This window comes from Ceratotherium simum, chromosome 6 (genome assembly GCF_057802395.1).
Source record: "Ceratotherium simum simum isolate JZ-2026a chromosome 6, ASM5780239v1, whole genome shotgun sequence".
Lineage (NCBI taxonomy): Eukaryota > Metazoa > Chordata > Mammalia > Perissodactyla > Rhinocerotidae > Ceratotherium > Ceratotherium simum.
In genome coordinates this window covers 14,499,539-14,521,305 of record NC_141905.1, presented here as the reverse complement: position 1 = coordinate 14,521,305, position 21,767 = coordinate 14,499,539, and the positions used below count along the sequence as shown (strand labels likewise).

Here is a 21,767-nt window from a genome sequence, read left to right as displayed (position 1 = left end):
ATTGTAAACACAGCCATAGTGAACAATTTAGGACATTAATCTTTGTGCATAACACCAGTTACTTGATTTTTTAAATGAAAGTATTTCAAACATACAGAAAAGTTCAGATATGAATATAACAAACACCCAAAGATCTACTATGCAGGTATTTATAGGTATCCAATAACTTCATTTATAGGGTAGAAACTCTCTCTACATATAAAGTGGTTAGAAAGAAAGAAATGTTTACCATCTAAGAAGATATTTCTATCTTGGTATCCTCTAGTTTCTATCCAAATCCCTTAGATTTGCCAATTTGTGCAAATGTAGTTCAAGCTGTCTTGAGTCTATTGTGTTTATCCAGTTATTTTCTTTGATTCCTTTGGGAACAGTTATTTAAAACAACTTTCCTTGACTGCTGCTTCAAGAGCTGTGACAGCTGCAGGCACAGCTGTGGTTTTTAGTTTTAACTAGAAACTCATCATTCACACTTCCTTGAACACAGCTGGATGTGTTCTTGCTTCCTGGTTGGTAACACTGTTATGCAACCATTTATTTGAATATATATTGATGAATACAAACTGGGTAAAATCATTGTGAATTATTGGATGTAATTTTTATCGTCTTGTGCTATTTTGAGGGTTATATATTGCTTTTACTGCCACTAATTTCAACAACGGAAAAAGTATGAGTCATGATGGTAGAAAATTGTTAGCTTATTCTTAGGATCCATTGCTTTTTTGAACTGTAAGTTAGATCCTCTAATTTGTAGTCTGCATTCCAATACTGACCTTGTTTATTGTGCTGACTGCTTGAACTTTTTTTTGTTTAAAACATTATGGAAAGAAATGAAGAGTATATAAACATTCCCTTCTCCCACCAAAAAATGTTATCTCATCCCTTTGCCAAAGACAATTGATTCCAAAGAACTAAAAAAAATGACAGAATTGATATAGTTTCCTCTTTTTATTCAATAGTAGAAAGGTTTGCTAATCTTGCCACACATAAGACTAGCTTATGAAGTATTTTGTCTTTTTCATCTGTTGTTCATTGCTATTGCTTTTGATATAGATTCTTGTTGACTTTAACTTATTCTTTGATTTCAAATCTTAATATTTAGGTTAGGTGTGCATTACCCTGCTTAATCTACAATAGTAGTGACCTGAAAGGAAAAGGGACAGATAGAGGAATTTCGGTAGGATTTCAGTAACTTCTTCCAAATATTTATTTATTTATGTATTTTTTTCCTGCTTAGATCTAGTGTATCCCAGAAAAACGAGGCAACATTCTCTTCAAAGATCAAAAGCAGCTATCAGTAGAGGAAGATGGGAACGGATGTTAGCCCAGGGCCGGTCTTCCTCAGCAAGAAGAGGAGCATTGGCAGATGTTAGCTTAGGGCGGATCTTCCTCACACACACAAAAAAAGGCAGCTATCAGTGAGTGAAAACTTTTAAAAATGTGCCCTCTGATCCTTTTTTCTCTGAGTTATATTTGAAGACATCTATATCTCAGATTGTGTTTGGTGTTTGTACATTTCAAGCTCTTTAGCTGGATGGAATGGCAATGCACTTGGCACCTGCTGCTTTCTCACTTTTTCTCTAGAAGAGAGTCCCATGCCGTCCTGAGCTAGGAGGCTGTGGGACGGGGATCACCTTCTATGGTTGGACATCTGATGATCTCTAGAGGACTACTGGCTGCTTAGCAGTTATCTCATTTTACAGAAGAAGTCCAGGGTGAAAGAAGGGGCCACTTTTACTATATTATGTTGCTAAGATCAAATCCCGGTCTTCTGACCCTTAACTTTTAGTGCTTCGTGTCAGTGGTCTCTTTATTGCGCTACTGTGTTCACCTTAATGTGGAGTCTCTCACAAGGTAAGAGTTCTGGAGCAATACTTGGGTAGTTCCATGCTAACGAGGTCTTATACTAATGATACTGAAGATTTCGTTTTTCTTTTTCTTCACAGGATTCATACCTGTATGTAGCCTTGGTGTGGCTCAAGTAGGCAGGATGAACTTTGGAAAGGATGTCAGCACCTTGAAATATTTCACCATCTGTGGCTTACAAGAGGGCTATGAACCATTTGCTGTTAATACAAACAGGGATATTACCATGTGGCTAAGCAAGAGGCTGCCTCAATTTCTCCAAGTTCCATCAAACCATGAGCACATTGAGGTTTGCTTTTTCTTTAAAAATCAGACCATTGCCAAAACCCAGGAGTGGAATATTTTTACATGTGGGAGCTCCTACTTGGACAATTATTGTCACTTACTGAAAATGGTGGCCCTGGTGTGTTACATAATAGTGGAATCTAAGCATAGGATTACCCTCTGGCTTTATGTGCTTTATGAATAGCTGCTTAGACTGATCCACAATAATTAATTCTCTTTTTATATAGGCAATGTCAGGCTCAATCTGAATATTTACAATTATAACATGAATTTCCCAAATCATCTTCTGAGTTAGAAGCAGAACTATGAGTATATCTATAACACAGTCCTCCCTATGTTTAGTCTTCTCATTTACAAAATTATGCCAAGTGTGGGCTGTGTTTGGGGTTTTAGAGATGTGATGTGCGTTAGTGATCTTTGTAACTGGGAAATCAACAATGATGATTAGAATTTGAACTATTGTTTCTTCATTTGCTAGGTGACCAGGATAGATGGCACCATAGACAGCTCCCCATGTTTGAAGGTCACCCAGAAATCCTTTGGTTCTCAGAACAGCAGCACTGATATCATGTTTTATCGCCTGAGCATGCCAATCGAGTGTGCAGAGGTCTTCTCCAAGACTCCGGCGGGAGGGATCCCCGGTGCCGGCCTCTTCGGTCCCAAGAATGATTTGGAGGATTATGATGCAGATTCTGACTTTGAGGTTCTAATGAAGACAGCTCATGGCCATCTGGTGCCCGATCGTGTTGACAAAGACAAAGAGGCTACAAAACCAGAGTTTAATAACCACAAAGATTATGCTCAGGAAAAGCCCTCTCGTCTGAAACAAAGGTCACTGACGTATGCAAAATGATTTTAACTATGTAATTATTATGTGGGGAGGGTTTCAGTAGAGGGTAATAGAGGGTAAATGATTTCCCAATGTCAATTTGTTCTTTCTCCTTCTGTATACAAAGGATTCTACGAGGGGCAATAAAGCAACCTATTTGTCATCTAGTTTGTTACTACTGACATAATCTATCCCAAGAGTTACTTTTTTTTATGCATTTTTTTACTTGTGGTAAAAAACACATAAAATTTACCATCTTAGCCATTTTTAGGTGTACAGTTCAGTAGTGCTAAGTATATTTACGTTGTTTTGAAACAGATTTCTCGAACTTTTTCATCCTGCAAAACTGAAACTCTATACCCATTAAACAACTCTCCTTTTCTACCTCCCTGAGCCCCTGGTAATCACCATTCTACTTTTTGTTTCTATAAATTTGACTACTTTAGATACCTCACATAAGTGGAATCATACGTTATTTGTCTTTTTGTGACTGACTTATCTCACTTAGCATAATGTTCTCCAAGTTCATACATGTTGTAGCATGTGTCAGAATTCCCTTCCTTTTCAAGGCTGAATAATATTCTATTGTGTGTATATACTCTACATTTTATTTACCCATTTATCGGCTGATGGACATTTAGGTTGATTTCACCTCTTGGCTATTGTGAATAGTGCTGTTATGAACATGGGTGTGCAAATATCTTTTCAAGACCCTACTTTCAGTTCTTTTGGACATATACCCAGAAGTGGGATCACTGGTAGTTCTCTATTTCAATTTTTGAGGAAACTTCATATTGTTTTATATAGCAGTTGCACCATTTTACAGTCCTACCAACACTGCACAAGGGTTCCAATTTCTCCACATCCTTGTCAACTCTTGTTACTTTCTGGTTTTTTGATAGTAGTTATCCTAATGGGTATGAAATGACATCTCATTATTTTGATTTGCATTTCCCTGATGATTAGTGATGTTGAGCATGTTTTGTTTTGTTTTTGTTTTTGTTTTTGTTTTTGTGAGGAAGATCAGCCCTGAGCTAACATCCGTGCTAATCCTCCTCTTTTTGCTGAGGAAGACCGGCTCTGAGCTAACATCTATTGCCAATCCTCCTCCTTTTTTTTTCCCCCGGAAGCCCCAATAGATAGTTGTATGTCATAGTTGCACATCCTTCTAGTATGGCCAGAGAAGCGGTGCGTCAGTGCGTGCCCGGGATCCAAACCAGGGCCGCCAGTAGCGGAGCGCACGCACGCAGCCGCTAAGCCACGGGGCCAGCCCTTGAGCATGTTTTCATATGCTCATTGGTCATTTGTGTATCATTTTTGTAGAAATAAATGTCTAGTCAAGTTCTTTGCTTTTTTGTTGCTGAGTTGTAGGAGTTCTTTATATGTTCTGGATATCAACCCCTTCTTAAATATATGATTTATAAGTATTTTCTCCCAAGATTTAGTTTTTTAGATGTCTATATTTACTTTCTCAGTTGAAACTTAGAGTATTATCTCTAAATAGTATCTTTTTATGGACAAGAAGGCAAATTATTTTAGCATCCTTTCTTGCACTAAATCTGAATTTCTCAGCCTCAGCACTATTGACACTGTGGGTTGGATAATTATTTGTTGTAAGAGTCTGCCTTGTGCATTGAAGGATGTTTAGCAGTATCCCTGGCCTCCACGCACTAGATGCCAGTGCACATCCCCAGCCCCCAATCGTGGCAACCAAAAATATCTGCAGATATTGCCAGATGTCCCTTGGAGAGCAAAATCACCCTAGTTGAGAACCACTCTACTAAATTGATTATATGTTCATGTTTGAGGTAGGCAGAACATTTTAATGTGGCTTATTCCTAGTCTTCTATTTCAGATTTTTGCTTAGAAGAACAAAGCCAGATTATAGCACAAGCCATTCTGCAAGACTCACTGAAGATGTCCTTGCGGATGATCGAGATGACTATGAGTACTTGATGCAAACGTCCACGGTATGACGTTACAGCTTTTGTCATTTATCTCTATTGGTCAATTATTATGCTTTACATTTCAAGTAGTTCACTTTGATTCATCATATTTAGCAGGCTTATTTTTTAAATAATTACTTGCTTATATTTTGGGGACAGAAAAATTGAAAAATATATGTATATTCTGATGTATATTATGCAATAAGAGAGCTATTTTGGGGAAAATGTCCTTAACAGTACCTTTATTATCCTGTTTCTTGGCAAAATTTTAATTTTCCACTTGGTTTTTCCAAGTACATATCATTTCCTTCGTCTTAGTGAAATGTCTAAAAGATCATTTATCATACTTTGGTAGAGGTCAAGTTTTGCTGTCTACCATTCAAAATTTTCAAAACAATTTCTCCTAAAACACCAAATGGAAAAAAATATATAGTTGTGTTCCTTGTAGAGTGCCCCCATGTTTAAACTTGATTTTCACGTATGAGATCTGAACTATTTCAAAGTGATTTTAAGGTGTCAAAATATGACATGTTATCGATAGGAAAGACAAAGCATATTCAAAGAGGTGGGTGACAGGTAAAAAACTCTAGCATGGATTAGTGTACTTGTGTAAGCTTAAAGAATATGAAGCTTACCTGCCTAGTGGAATGATGATTTTATTACATAAATATACTGTATGTGTACCCATACATATGGTATGTATGTTATATGTGTACATACAACAAAGATACTTACATACTTGGGAGTATAAAAAGCCTCAAATCATTTAGCATGTTTTCTCAGAGTCTTTTCTCTTTTTCCCATTATCTCTGATTTAACTCAGGCTCTGTGTTTTAAGACTTTTCTTATTTTGCAGGGTCAGTCCTTTGAGCCTACAACATTTTAATTAAGCCAAATGATTTTAAACAAGGACATATATTAGTCAATTCGAAGACATTGCAAATCAAAGTTTTGTTTCTTCTTTGCCAATACTTGGTGTTGCTATCTTGACAGTACTATTACTCAGTGAGAATCTTTCCTGGACAAGAACCTGCTAACGTCTGGGTGGGCTGGATTACCTCCGATTTCCATCAGTATGATACAGGCTTTGACTTGGACAGAGTTCGTACAGTAACCGTTACTCTAGGAGATGAAAAAGGAAAAGTGCATGAAAGGTTGGTTTTCCTCAATTTTTTACATTAATGACATCTGATAAAAATGTTGATAAACATGGGAATTTTTTTCTTGGATTTCATGCCCAGGATAATATTCTATTTGTAGGAACAATATCATCAAATCATTAATGTCGGTGACCTTTTGTTACTCATACACAGTCCAGTAAAGAATATGAATATATTAAAAGTGAAAAACATTATAGAGTAAGAGTAGCATCCTTTTGGGATAATAATCAGATATTCCTTCAGTTGACACTGTACCTGACTAACAGCTTGGGTTACCAAAATTTAACCTTTGTTTTAGGGTTTAGAGTTGGGTGAATGTGAGGCATTTAGCATATGGTGTGATGTTTTTCTTGGGAACTGGTTATGTGGTGGGGAGAAAATGTGAAGACAATGTGGGCTAGTAGTTTAGGCCAGGGGGACACATTTAAACTCAGACTGAGGAGTAGTGGGTTCTTTCCTCAGCTTTGCCATTGACTCGCTGTGTGACTTTGGGTAAGTCAGTTACACTTTCTGTGCCATCCTTTTTCATTTGTAAAACAAACCAAACTCAAACCAAATCTTCCAAAAAGTGAAGAAGGCTATCTTCCTTGCAGAGTAAGTCAAGAGAAGATCTGACCATTTGCATCTACCTTTTGTGCCCATGCATCCTCTCTGATCTGCTGTGACAGGTCTCATAGAGAGAGTCCTCCATACGTTGCTTTTCTTTTATACCTGCAGCATCATTTTTGGTGACCGGAAGCTCAGTCTACTGCTTTCAGATTTTAGTACTTGAAACGCAGTGAACTTAGCACTTGAGATGGTGGGCCTAGCAAAAATCTCCAATGAAGTGTGCTTTACATCAGTAGGGGGGCCCAAAACGGCTTGTCTCCAGGAGTGTTCTTGGGGGACATATTTGATTTTCAGAGATGGCAACAATATAAGGAAATAACTCAGTATAAGGATGGGATACCTGATAGATGATTTTGATGTAGGAAATAGAAGCCAGGGAAAGATTGTTGAATCTTATGTAAGCAGTGCAAAGAAACACAGCGACTTTTGATTATTCAGAAACTGACTTATCTCCGCCGTCTTGTTCTTTTCTTTCTACTTGCCTGCCTTTGGCCTTTTTTGCTGGTCTGATTAACATGTTCGCTATATAGTGGCAGGGAAGGGGAAGGAGGCAAAGCTCAAATCACTTAAGTTTATTACCATCTCTGGAAAAGATTTTGGTGAGAGTGAAACTCAGGCAGGGGTTTGTTGTTAATATCACTGATTTTGTGCACATTCTACTACGTCTGTCTCTCATAACAGATCACTGGGAATTGTCCATAAAGGGGCATAATTTTAGCCAAATTTTAAATGCATTGAATCACTGATGGCTCGTGTAGAATTTGCCCAAGGACTTTGATAGTGTTTGGAAACAATTACTTCTTATCTCAGAACAAGTAGTTAAGAAAAACCTATGAGAATGAAAATGACAAATTTGGATGATTATTAAATAGTTAAACTTTTTTGAACCTCAGAAAAAGGTCCAGTTTGGTTTGAGTTTTTGGAGGGAAGGTGCAGGTCAGTTCTTACTGGGTTCCAACTTGTTGACCTGTCTCATTAGGTGTGAAATTTAGAGACGTGTAAGACCTGATTCAGAATGTCCACCGAAGTCAGTGGAGTTTTTGCTCAGAATCACAGAACCGGGCCCATTGTGCACCTCTCCCATTACAGCATGAGCTTGTTGCTTGCGCAGCATAATTTAGGTTTAGTTTGCAAGACATACGTGCTTTCTATTAGACCTGTGGTTGTACAAAGATAAAAATGTTTTTTTGCAATTCAGCATCAAGCGCAGCAACTGCTATATGGTGTGTGCGGGTGAGAGCATGAGCCCCGGGCAAGGCCGCAATAATAACGGACTGGAGATCGGCTGTGTGGTGGACGCTGCCAGCGGGCTGCTCACATTCACTGCCAATGGCAAAGAATTGAGCACATACTACCAGGTACGGCGTCAGTGATGGTATCGTGCTTCTAGGGGGGAAAACCTTTTTTTCTCTTTTAGAGAAAAACACATTTTGTAAGATCAGAAAGTAAACTAGAAATTAGAAGAAAATGAAAACAGAAATGAGTTAATTATATATTGTCACTTCTGTTTGAATAATAGCAGTGCCGTAGCTCCTCAGAGTATACAGTACATTCCTCCAAAAATGTTCGCATAGTAATGAAATGAAATAATCCAAATAATTATTGAAAGAGGATATCCATATGACAGGAAGGAAAAGTCTCCGTTCTCCTTCCATAAAGTGTTCTTTAGTTGTTGTGAAAAAAATATTTTTCTTTGTGTTCCTTCCTTTATTAAAATTATTAAATTCATTTGTTTAAGGTGGAGCCAAGTACAAAATTATTTCCTGCAGTTTTTGCGCAAGCTACAAGTCCCAATGTTTTTCAGTTTGAATTGGGAAGAATAAAGGTAAGAAAGACGTATTCCTGATATTATATTTGGGTTATTTTCTATTAGGGAATAACATTTACTTCTTCTTAAATGAATTCAATATTTTATTAGTACTGATGTTAATCACATATTTATTCTTTAAAATAAAGGTAGCTATGTTTTAGAATTCTGTAATCTCAGGTCACTAGGGTAAGATGATTAATTAGAAAGGGTTTCTCTTTGGTTATCATAAATATATTATTCAATAAAATTAGGCTTATACAGAACAAAAATGCCAAATTACATACAGCTTAGTAATCATTAAACTCACATGAGCTAGTGAATGGGATTAAGGACTTGAAATTATGCTACATTATGGTAAATGCTAGAAAAGTGGCATGTATAGAGTATTCTGGAAACATAAATGAAAGAAAGGCTAAGTTGGATGGGGTGGATCAGGTAAATCTAAAAGCAGAGGTGACATTTAGGTTGCTTCTTAACTGTTGAATAGAAGATCTCAGAGTACACTTACTAGGAGAGGGCATTCTAGACAGGGTGAGAGAAAGCAAAAATGTGTAAGAGGGAAAGTGCTGAAGGTTCAAGAATTCAGTGTGACTGTAACAAAGGATGCCTTCCAGGATGTGACTGGAGATTAATATGGATAGAAGATAGGCCAAGTCCAAGTTGAAAAGGCCTTGAATGCCATGCTAAAAAGTTGGCACCTATTACATAGACAGTGGTAGTCCATTGGAAATGTGAAGCAGAGTATCGAATATAAGCAAACCTTTTTTGGAAAAATATGTTGGTAGTAATGTGGAAAAATATCTATTCTCACAAGAATGAGAGCAGGCAGTAACAATTAGGTATCAATAATTTTATACTGTCTACATGGAAGAAGATGATGAGAGTTATGACAGTTGTAATGGAGAGTGATAAATGATAAGATCTTTTAGAGGAGAAACTAGTAGAATTTGACAGTGAATTGAATTAATAGGATTTGTTGATGAATTGGATTCAGGTACTCAAAGAGAATGAAGAATCAAGGATTAATTTAAATTTTTTAGTTTGGACGGCTGGGGAATTCTAATACAACAATAAACAGAAGAACTTGTTGAAATTCAGGAAAAGGAATTGAGCTGAATTTTGCAATTGTAAACATTGAGCTGCCAGGCACCCGTCTGGGTGGATATAGTAGACAGTTTTACCAGGCTTGCTCAGTGACCTTGGACATGTTCCTTAAACCAAGTGAGCTCAGTTTCTGCCTTTGTAAAATGAGATTCTCAGCTGCCACAAAAAGGCCAATATAACATGGACTGAAGGAATCCATGACTTTTGTTAAGTAGGAGGGCTTTAGTGACCTTGCCAGAACGAGTTTCAGCAAAATGACGGAAAAAGCCATATTATGGGGAATTCAAGATTGAAAGTGAGAGAAAGGAGACGGCAAGTTTAGATGATTTTTTTAAAAAATAAAATTTGACAAAAAAGTGGTAGTTTCTCAGAACCCTGACTTGTATATTGGCCTATTTGACATTTCCATTTGGGTGTTTTATAGATGTCTCAAATTGACTATGTCCAAAACTGGACTGCTGCCCACCACAACCCCGTCCTCCTAACCTGCGTCATCTACAGTCTTCCCCATGTCAGTTAATAACAAATCTAGTTGCTCAGGCCCAAAACCTTGAAGTCATCCTTGACTTCTCTTGCTTACCCTCCGCATCCCAGTTCCATCCCCAGCAAATCCTCCACCTTCTCTCTTCTCTCACCCTCACTCCTGCTGATCACCACACCGTCATTGCTCATCAGGATCCTAATGCAGTTTCTTGAGTTCATCCTTGCCCATCTGTTTATCGTACAACAATCTGAGGGGCTGTCGTTACTTTAAAATATAAATCAGGTCATGTCATTCCACTGCTCAAAACCCTGTTTCCCTGAGAGTAAAAATCAGAGGTCTCATAATGGTTCTCAACTCCTAAATGATGTGACATCCCATACCTCTCTGACTTCATCTCCTACTTCTCTCGCCTCCTTCACCCCACTCCAGCCACACTGGCCTCCAGCACTTCTTCAAACTTGCCAGGCAAACTTCCTTCTCAGGTTCTTTGCATTGACTGTCCCCTCTGCGTGGAAATTTCTTCCCCTGCACATCCATATAGTCCTTCTTCTTGTCATCTTCTCAGCCACACCCGTTCTGACCATCCTATTTATTATTTGTTTTTGCTGTCCTACATTCTGATTCCCCCATCCTGGTTTTTTTCCTTCTCCTCATGATCTCTTTTCTAATATACCATGTAATTTACTTACTGATTTTATTTATTTTATATCTCTAATAAAACATATGGAAGTTGTATGAGGACAGGCATTTTGTCTATTCTGTTCACTGATATGGTCTCAGTGCCTGGCTTTTTTTTTCCCCCATTAGCAGAAGAAAATAGGAAAGTAGCTTGAGGATGAGGCAGTCTAAAGAATGCAGTTGAGAAGGTTCTGGTGGAGAGGGAGAGACTGAAGATAATGAGAAAGATGAGATAATCATTTTTATATGGTCCAGAAGAGACAGGCGGAGGTGGTATCATGATCTTAAACGAACGAATAAGCTTTGGCAAAGTAGAGACTTCTCTTTCCCTGTTATTGGAATTCAATTAGAAAGGAATTAGGATGGCTGAAGATACATATTGGAGGTGGAGGAAGGTGGAGGAGAAATGAAGTGTGTTAGTTAATGCCTGATTAATTCTATTTTCTTGTGTGGGATAGTCAGGTGTATCTGTTGAGCTGTCTCCAGTAGACTCTGGTTACTAAAACCTGATAAACCTGACGATGAGTGAGAGAGTGGTTGAGGGATGAGGTGAGTGACAAAGGACAGGCTATGAGAGAGAGAGAGACAAGGGGATATGGCTTCTCCTTCAGGACATTTGACACCGGAAGCGACTAAAGACGTGCCGGACTTCCCTGAGGGCCCAGCTTGGTAAAGAAATATGAAGTCTCTGGGGTGAGACTTGGTTGCACTTGCGTTCTCAGTGTGCCACAGAGTATATGGGAAAGAAACATCCCCAAACCTGTTTGCCTGCCCTGAAGTTTTAGGTATTTTCTCTCATAATATTTTCTCTGCTCTTCATTTTAGGAGCTCTTCAGCCCAATCTCTATTATTTCTCATATTGACTGCTCGACTTGTAGTGGGTCTTACTTCCATTGTCTCTTTCCTTTGCAGAATTCTAGTCATTATTAACCCCAAGGTGGGGTATGAATGAATTTGTTTTCTGCTTTCCCATCCCCTAGAATGTGATGCCTCTCTCCGCGGGACTATTCAAGAGTGAGCACAAAAACCCAGTGCCGCAGTGCCCCCCACGTCTCCACGTACAATTTCTATCACATGTCCTGTGGAGCAGAATGCCCAACCAATTCTTGAAGGTAGATGTCTCTCGAATAAGTGAACGCCAAGGCTGGCTGGTGCAGTGTTTGGATCCTCTTCAGTTCATGTCTCTTCATATCCCAGAGGAGAACAGGTCAGCCCTGCATATCCCTTACTGTCACTTTGGGACCCTTCACGTTAGACCGCTGCCCAGGGGTTCAGGGGGGTTGCTGGGGGAAAAAAATGAGGTTTAAAAAATATGTAATTTCTTGTGGCAATGGAGATATTTTGCATATTCCAAGTGTAAATCTATTTCTCAACCACTTCATTGCTGAAACAAAATTATTATTCTACAGTTGAAGAGGCAATATGATAGTGTATTGTTTCTTTTCTCAATCTTGTTTTTCTTATGATGCCAACAGCAACTAAAAATTCAGACAAGTACAACTGCACTCTGACTTAGAACTTAGAGTAATACAGTGTCATAAAATTGTAAGATATTAGAGACAGAATCATAGAAATCCCTTAGTTCAACCCTTCGTTTGACAGATGTGAAAAACTGAAGACTAAGAGACATTAATGAAAGAAAATTATAGTGAAGATATGCTGAGGGCTTTGGAAAGAAGTTTATATGCATTCTAGATAGTAATACTAATAATATAAAGTACAATAAATACTCAAAGGTAGCTTTGTGATTTTCATTTTTTCCATGTTGTAGCCAATTAAATTGCAGAGAATTCATTTTAGCAGGCTCATTATCAATAAGAAGCTAAGTTTCTACATTTGGGACCAAGATTTCCCTCCCAAAATATCATTTAAAAGTTAAGTCATGGGTCGGCCCAGTGGTGTAGTGGTTAAGTTTACATCCTCTGCTTTGGCAGCCTGGGATTCGCGGATTCAAATCCCGGGCGTGGACCTACATACTGCTTATCAAGCCATGCTGTGGCGTCATCCCACAAGCAAAATAGAGGAAGATTGGCACAGATGTTAGCTCAGGGACAATCTTCCTCACCAAAAAAAAAAGAAGTCAAGTCACAAACTAAGTGAAGACATTACATGAAAACAATGTGAAGATAAATGTGTTTGTTGTCCTTCTTATATTGTAAGTCTTTAATCTTAAAACGGTAGTAGAAGCTATGTTCATTTTTGTGTATTTAGACATGCTTGGCATTTTTCTTTTACTGTAATACGTTTATAATTTACCCTGTGCTTTGGGAAACAGTTTATCAGTTCCTCAAAACGTTAAATACAGAGTTACCATACAGCTCATCAGTTCCACTCCTAGGAATATACCCAAGAGAAATGAAAACATGACCACATAAGCACTTGTCCACAAATGTTCATAGCAGCATTATTCATAGTAGCCAAAAAGTGAGAACAATCCAGATGCCCACCAACTGATTCATGGATGAATAAAAAGTGGTATATCCATACTATATTATTCGGCAATAAGAAGGAATGAAGTTCTGATACATGCTACAAAATGGATGAAGCTTAAAAACGTTATACTAAATTTTCAAGTAGTTATTGGACACATATTGTAGGATTCCATTTACATGAAAAGTCCATAATAGGCCAATCTTTAAAGAGAAAAAGCAGATTAGTGGTTACTTAGGGTTGAGGGGGACAATGGGCCAGAGGAGTGACTGCTAATGGATACTGAATTTCTTTTGGGTGATGAAAATGTCTAAACTTAGCTTATAGTTCTGGTTGCACAACTCCATTAATATACTAAAACCATTGACTTACTTTTTAAATAGGTAAATTGTATAGTATGTAAATTATATCTCAATAAAGTTGTTTTAAAACAAAAGAAATCCAAAGAAAAATTAATCTGGCCAGGTGAAGTTTTTCATGCATTAAATATTTATTTACATATTTTTAAGTGAAATAATTTGAAAGATTATCATTTATAATGTACTCTTTAGATGATTAGATTTTATTTTAATTTTATACTTCTTATTTTACGTGAGAAAAGTTTTTTTGGAATTTTACATCTGATGATATTTAAAAAAAAATTGCTCAGCAACCAGAAGAAACATAACATTTGGGAAGGAATTTTTCTTTGTGAGGGAAAATATTGTCTCTCTACTAAGCAGAGAATTTTAAGATTGTATTAATCTTAATATGGTAAGACTTACGTGGTTAAGTCATTTATACCTCACCGTTCTGTGGGGTTGGTAAAGTCAGGTCCCACATTGGTTTCATGCTTCCTAGATGCCAAAGAAAAATCTGATGAGTTTCAAAATTCAAACTCCAAAAGGGAAGTGCCAACTAGTGATTGACTAGACTCTTTTTCTCATGCCCCAATAACATGGCGAATAATATTTTAAGATTTGGGATGGTCGTAGATGTATGTCAATCCTCTGTTTTCTTCATGACACATATCACAATTCCTAATTTAATTTACTTATTTGGGGGGGGTTTCCCTCCTCAACTAGACAGTAACCTCCCTTAGGGCAGGAACTGTGTCTGTATTGTTCACCATCATAACACCAGTGCACAGTGCTTAATACATAATAGATACTTTGTAATATTTGATGAATAAAAGAACTATATTGAATTATGAAAGAAATTTCTTGACTCAGAACTGTTACAGCATATAAGGAGTTCTAATGACTGTTACTGCAATAACAACCCAAAAATCTCAGTGGCTTACAAACATGTATTTCTTGCTCATGTTACATGAGGTGGTGAGTCCACTGCCGCTCTGCTCCAGGCTGGGGATGGGCTGTGGGTGTGGCCCATGTGCCTTCTTACCCTGAGATCCAGCCTAATGGGGCAGCCCCAATCTGGGACATATAGTTTCCATGGCCAAGGGTGGATGTACGGGAGGGCTAACAGACAGTTTTAGGCCTCTAAGAGTTTCTTTTTGCTTGTGGCAGATGTTATGTCCACCTACATTTTATTCACCAAACCAAGTAATATGGTGAAGCCCAAAGTAAGTAAGGCAGATAAGATTACTCCAGCTGCAGGGAAGAAGGAAGAAGCAGAATATATACTGATGACAATATAATCTACAGCATGTGCTAAGAAGGTGTTAGATTATATATTTAGCATTGTCCTTATGACAGATAAAATAATGAGTTATTTCTTTTGCTATCCCCCAGTTAAAGCCATAGTTAAAGTATGAATATTGCTGCAAGAGGTTGGTACAGGAAGACAAACTAAATTAGTTGAGTTTATATTCTTTGGTTTGCCTTGATGTAAGTGTCAAGTTATGAGATATAGACTACAAATCCTTCAGAATTCTCTTATTCATTCATTCTACAAATATGTATTAGTGCCCACTGTGTTCCTGGCACTGGACATAAAATGGTGAACAAAACAGATATGACCCTTACCTTAAAAGACTTTGTTCTAGTAGGGAAGAGAGGTGCTTTAACAGAAAGAACAATGTATCATAAAGTGCATAGTTAGGGGGTAGATTGGGAGTGGCAGCAAGAGTGTAGACTGTAGAGTCTTTATATGTTGTTTCTAGAAACTGACATTTTGAGAGTGATTAGACAGTAGACTAAGTTGTGTTCTTCGATAAGAACCTAGATTGCAGATATTCTGTGTTGCTAAAATGAACTGATTTGTATATTTTGACCATCACCCAGGCTGAGGGGTGGGGTAATTGTCTTCTTGGGAGATTGAAGAGCACAGCTAAGACATGGGAATCATTGTCCACTACACTTTGAGGAAGGTGGCTTGCTCAGTTGTACCTTTCCAAGAATTGGTGGCAGCAGCTGGGCCCAGCAGTTGTGTGGTTTCCTGGAAGTCTAGGTGGTACATGGGGTAGGTAATTATTGGCTTTTAGTTTGTAATGTATGAAGCTTCTGATTCTGCAATTTGGGAGGTGGGATCTGGAATAATCCTGCACCATCAAGCTACAGTAGCTTTTGATAGAGTGACTGTGGGTTGGAAAGCATAGATACAGTGGATAGGCACGGACAGGATGATGGTGTACCTAAGGATAGTGACAAAGCTTAACAACAAATAATCACAAATAATTATTTAGCACCTGCTGTGTATTATGCTAGGAGCTAGATGAATATTAATAAACAAAACATATAATAACCTCTGTTCTGATGAGCTCATATTACAGTCTCACCAAGGACAACTTTCTAGATGAATGAATGATTCCTTTGATTATGAATATATCACATTTCTACTTTTAGTGTTACAGCGTCACCCATGAACAATCCATATAATTTAAATAGTTTTAGAAAAATGGGCACATCTAAAGGAATTATGTTCTCCTAAGATTGACTCTATTCTAGAAGGAATGACTTTACTTTAGGCATATTCTGGCCATATTTTTAAGGTTTTTATGCTTTGAAAGGGCATGATATGTGGTAGAAGCAAAATGACCTGAATTAAGAGGCCGGTGTAAACTCAGATTCTGAGTAGAAACTTTCCTAAGTGAAACTGTCCCTAATAATGTTTGTTTTATGAGCTGCACATACCTGGTGGAAACCAGAGTGGCACTGGTGTATGTTTGGATCTGTGAGGGATGTAGCAGAAGGTAAATTATGTCAGAGCAATTAGCTCTGTTCACCCACTTCTGACAGGTTAGGCTAATAGCTAATCACAGGTCAGAGACGTGGGCAACATAGCCTAAGGCAAAGTTTTCTGGCTTCTTGAACCTATTTGCCAAGTTGGAAAAGGAGACTCAGGATTTTCCCAAGAGTGCTCAAATTTTGAAAGGAGGGGGTCCCCAGGTTCAGACTGAGACTCAGATATCTAAAAGAGTTGCCCAGAATCTTGGAATGATAGAAGATGAAGGAGGTCCAAGCCCTAGTGGTTGGAAATTTTCAACATAAAATTCTACATGGAAGAAAACTTGTAAAACATCTAGAACTGATTGAAAAAACCCAAACTATGCTACTATTAAACATGTCATAGAAAACTAAAAAAAAAAGATAATGCCTGTTTCCATAACTTTTTGAAATCTATGAGGTACATAGATTTCTCCTCTAATTCAGAATTGTTTCAACAGTTCCACACTTAACCTTGCTGCCACTATCCTTCTCTCTCCTACAGGTCTGTCGACATATTAGAATTGACAGAGCAGGAAGAGCTGCTGAAATTCCACTATCACACCCTCCGGCTCTACTCTGCTGTCTGTGCTCTTGGGAACCACCGGGTGGCCCACGCCCTGTGCAGCCACGTGGATGAACCTCAGCTCCTCTATGCCATCGAAAACAAGTACATGCCCGGTTTGCTGCGTGCTGGCTACTATGACCTGCTGATTGACATCCACCTTAGCTCCTATGCCACTGCCAGGCTCATGATGAACAGTGAGTTCATCGTGCCCATGACGGAGGAAACAAAGAGCATCACCCTTTTCCCTGATGAGAACAAAAAGCATGGCCTCCCAGGAATTGGCCTCAGCACCTCCCTCAGGCCACGGATGCAATTTTCTTCCCCCAGTTTTGTAAGCATTAATAATGAATGTTACCAGTACAGTCCCGAGTTCCCGCTGGACATCCTAAAGGCCAAAACCATACAGATGCTGACAGAAGCTGTTAAACAGGGCAGCCTTCATGCCCGGGACCCAGTTGGGGGAACCACTGAATTCCTCTTTGTACCTCTCATCAAGCTTTTCTATACCCTGCTCATCATGGGGATCTTCCACAACGAGGACTTGAAACACATCTTACAGTTGATTGAGCCCAGTGTGTTCAAGGAAGCTGCCTCTCCAGAGGAAGAGAGTGAAGCGCTTGAGAAAGAGCCCTGTGCAGAAGACTCAAAGCTGGAAGGAGCTGGTGAAGAAGAAGCCAAAGGGGGCAAGAGGCCCAAGGAAGGCCTGCTCCAAATGAAGCTGCCTGAGCCAGTTAAATTGCAGGTAATCAGAAAAAAAGATTGTAGTGAATTTCAGAATTGCTAAGTATTAAGGTATTGAAATTTGCCTTTGGGGCCGGCCCCGTGGCTTAGCGGTTAAGTGCATGCGCTCCTCTACTGGCGGCCCAGGTTCGGATCCCGGGCGCGCACCGACGCACAGCTTCTCCGGCCATGCTGAGGCCGTGTCCCACATACAGCAACTAGAAGAATGTGCAGCTATGACATACAGCTATCTACTGGGGCTTTGGGGAAAAAAAAAGAAAAAAAGGAGGAGGATTGGCAATAGATGTTAACTCAGAGCTGGTCTTCCTCAGCAAAAAGAGGAGGATTAGCATGGATGTTAGCTCAGGGCTGATCTTCCTCACCTAAAAAAAAAAGGGGGGGGGAGAAATTTACCTTTGTCTCTGTTTCTGTGTGTGTGTGTATTTGTATTTGTTAGTGTTCCTGTATAATGGTAGTTCTTCATAAAACTAACTTCCTGTTGTGTTTTGGGATGTCGCAGTCTAATTCTCTTGCGTTTGGAATGGAATTCATGAATTTTCCAATTCAGTTAATTGACAATAGTTAATAAAGGACAAATTTAGTATCAAGGTGGTTTCCTTGGTCAAACACGTTTGTCTGTCATACACATCTGCAAGTGTGGCATGTCACTCTTTGTTTCCATGTGTGTATGTGTGTATGTGTATGTGTATGTGTGTGTGTATGCATCTGAAGGGAGCAGAGGAGATGGGCTTTTGCCCTACCGGCTCTTCTTCTCCCTCTTATTTAGTAGCAATTTCCTTGTATCTCTCCTCTTGTTTCTGCAGATGAATTTCACTGACATTTTGTTGGAATGCCTGAAATACAAGGCGTTCCATACCCCTTTTCTACCCCCCCCATTCTTGCCAGCCTCAGAACACTTGTTTACCAGTAGGTGCCCCCAATCTGACACAGCAAGATTTTACTTCCTGCATGTATGTTTCTAAGGTATCAAAGACATTGCCTGTCTTCGTGCTCATCAAGGTGTGTTGAGGATCCTTTCTTAACGTTTCTTGGGTTCATTAGAGTCAATTTGATGTTTGCATCATTGACATGCTTTTTTGCCCTCCGTTCCTCAGTCTACATTGCCTGAGGTCTTCCACTGAGCCAGGCACTTGGTACTGGGTGAAAGAAACAGGTGTAGGCCCTGTCTTCCAGAAGCTCATAGTCTCTGGGAGAAATATACTCTTATTTTGCATTTCTTTTAAAATTTCTTGTTGCTAATTGCATTACATGATCTGAAGGAAAAGAATGGATTACTAGAAGAAAGAAATTGCACTGGATTTCTGTGAGAAATGTGAGGGAAGGCCTCTCTGAGATAGTGACTTTCAAGGTGAGGCCAGATTTGTGAGCTGGAGTCCAGTAGGTGTGAAGAAGGAGCAGGGAGAGTGTTCCAGGAGCTTTTCGCACAGAACATATAGCATGACAAAGATTTTGAGGCAGGAAAAGGCCAGTGCAGCTGCAGCTTAATGAGCTGGGGAGAGAGAGTGAGAGAGGCAGAAGGCAGTTCATACAGAATCTAGCCTTTTGCTAAAACCAGCCGTATGATGGATTTTGAATTTTATTCTAAGTTCAATTAAAACAATTGAAAAATCTTAGCAGGAGAATTTTATTCTAAAAATCTTAAAGTAGATCTCTTTCCTGCTGTGAGGACAATAGATAGGGGGAGGAAAGGGAGAGTGGTCCAGAATCCTTAGTCAGGAGGCTGTCACGCTGGTCCAGACCCGAGGGGACCCTGCTTACACTGGGTGGGGCGAAGGAGATGAAGAGAGGGGATGGACGCTGAGCTACTTCAGAGCTGGCACTGACAGAAATGGCTATCCTGTGGATGGTGACATACAGGGTTTTAACACTGCCGCGAATTTATATCACAATTGGTATTAAGTGTATTTAAATGGTTTTCCTAAACTTGGGCAGAGCATTCTCTCGTAGGCATGTTTCTACTGATGTACTATATCAGTTAAAAATCCTTTTGACTTCCAGTAAGAGAATACCTAGCTAACCATTTAATGAATAAGGAGTAAAACCACTTAATTAACTTACATGCAAACTCTGGAGGTGGACAGTTCTAGAATTCCTATGGTAGTTCAATGAGGTCATCAGGAACCCAGATCTTAATATTTTTCTGTGAATCTCTGTCTGTGGTTTTCATCCTGAGGTGTGTTACCTCATTCTTTCTCCAATGATCACGTCATTATGAGTTACACTCATGTTGTAAAGAGGGTGTTCTAGTCTGTTGCTAATGATGGAAAATCTTTCCCAGAAGACCCCTGGTAAACTTCTCCTTATATATCTCATTGGCTGTAGCACCTCTAGCTGCAGAGTAGGCCAGACAGTAAGTGTGCACCAAAAGGACATGTATTTGCCATTTTGGCTTAGACAAATTATGTTTCATCCCTGGGACCAAGCACATCACTGCTGACACAAAATCAGGATTCTGTTCATACAAGAGAGGAGTTGGCAACTAAGCATGTCTGCCTCAGATTTTGGTATGATATACATTATCTATTTAAAGATTCAGAAATTAAATTTGGTGTCTTTTTAATTGTCCTCTTAGATGTGCCTGCTACTTCAATACCTCTGTGACTGCCAGGTCCGACACCGGATAGAAGCCATTGTGGCCTTTTCAGATGACTTTGTAGCTAAGCTCCAAGACAATCAACGCTTCCGATATAATGAAGTTATGCAAGCCTTAAACATGTCGGCAGCACTCACGGCCAGGAAAACAAAGGAATTTAGGTCACCACCTCAAGAACAGGTATAAGAATGAAATGAAAATTCTTCCTTTTAACTTTGGGTTTGGGTTCATTGAGGATCCATACATTGCAAAATTATATATAAGTTACAAGTGTATTTTTTTCCTGTTCTTTCTAAATTAGCCAAGTTGATTTAGTCAGTGTTCTTAGTTTCACCAGAAGAATCTGCTTGGTTAGTTAAAACAAACAAGAGTCTCATTAAAAGGTATCACGTGTATCATAGACTCTTTGAGAAGGGCAGTGTGCCAGATTCTGGGGTTCTGCAAATAGGAACGATATCCAATCACAGGTGGGTCTTCTTTTGCTGACACGGTACCACCCCAGCTAATAGGAAACCTTGACTCCTGGGACTCAATGCTAGACACTTTCTATTTGGTTCCTCCCTAGAAGAACCAAATGTCACTGCCACCAGTCTTGCTGGAAGACTGATCACCTGTTTGTGGTTTTTCCTCTTTGTTGCTCACCTCAAAACTCTCCTTAGTGTGGAGCAGAACCAAGGTCACATGCCTGAACCAAAGAATGAGCTAGTCTGGGGATGTGAGTTTTCTGGAGTCTACTTCAGGATGGAACTCATAGTGTGGGGAAATTACCAAGATGTAGCTTTGAAGGTCAAAAGGTATAACTGACAGATCTTATCTTCAATATCTTATCATTTCCCTCTATATCCAAGATACCTCTGAGTGAAAGTGTTTAGGGTCTAATTGCAGAATTTATTTTTTCTCACCAGAATGTAATTTCTTTGAGAGAAGGGACAGGGAATTATGTTTCTTGCTATAAACAGCATTTATTGAGCAGAGAACAGGTCCAAGCTCTCCCAGATTAACTCCATTTGTTAAACAACTATTGGGAGACTTCTGCTTCTGGAAGGACAGAGTACATGTGCCTTCCCCCATTCTTCCTTCTAAGTACAACTATACTGGACATTAGATAAAAGACATAAGACAACATAAGAAGACTCTGAAAGATAAAGAGAAGGAAGGAGACTGGCCACAGAACTCAGGACCTGAGGAACGATGCAGTGGTGAGTTCCTTGGGTTTTCTTTCTGCCTCATCTATCCCAGACTTGGAGCTAAAGAAGCTGGCAACCCAGAAACACCCTGGGCATAGACAAGAAAAGCCCCAACTAAAGCCTTCTATGTCTAGCCAAAGGACCAGGAAACTGTCTGTCTTTCTAGCAAGACAGAAAACTTTTAGGGAACAACTGCACTACTCCAGCCAAACACCACAGTCAAAACTGTGCCCCACCCCCCAACCCAACGAGCAAACGCTGAGTGGGGAGCCTAGACTTCCACTCTCCCCAGGCTATGCTGAAGTGCCTCAGCTGGGACTGAGGGAGCTGGGAC

At 39.3% G+C, this 21,767-nt stretch overlaps 1 protein-coding gene across 3 annotated transcripts in view; it reads left to right on the top strand.

Annotated features, from left to right (window-relative positions):
• The window catches only part of RYR2 (ryanodine receptor 2), a 694,605-nt gene that overhangs the window by 472,067 nt on the left and 200,771 nt on the right, over nucleotides 1–21,767 (top strand). For all 3 annotated transcript variants that reach the window (XM_087431907.1, XM_087431906.1, XM_087431905.1), the window contains 9 exons: nucleotides 1,944–2,152; nucleotides 2,627–2,979; nucleotides 4,833–4,947; nucleotides 5,917–6,077; nucleotides 7,891–8,050; nucleotides 8,431–8,517; nucleotides 11,749–11,975; nucleotides 16,850–17,654; nucleotides 20,226–20,426. In XM_087431907.1, coding sequence (XP_087288033.1) covers nucleotides 1,944–2,152; nucleotides 2,627–2,979; nucleotides 4,833–4,947; nucleotides 5,917–6,077; nucleotides 7,891–8,050; nucleotides 8,431–8,517; nucleotides 11,749–11,975; nucleotides 16,850–17,654; nucleotides 20,226–20,426 — 2,318 coding nt within the window. The remainder of the gene's footprint in view (nucleotides 1–1,943; nucleotides 2,153–2,626; nucleotides 2,980–4,832; nucleotides 4,948–5,916; nucleotides 6,078–7,890; nucleotides 8,051–8,430; nucleotides 8,518–11,748; nucleotides 11,976–16,849; nucleotides 17,655–20,225; nucleotides 20,427–21,767) is intronic.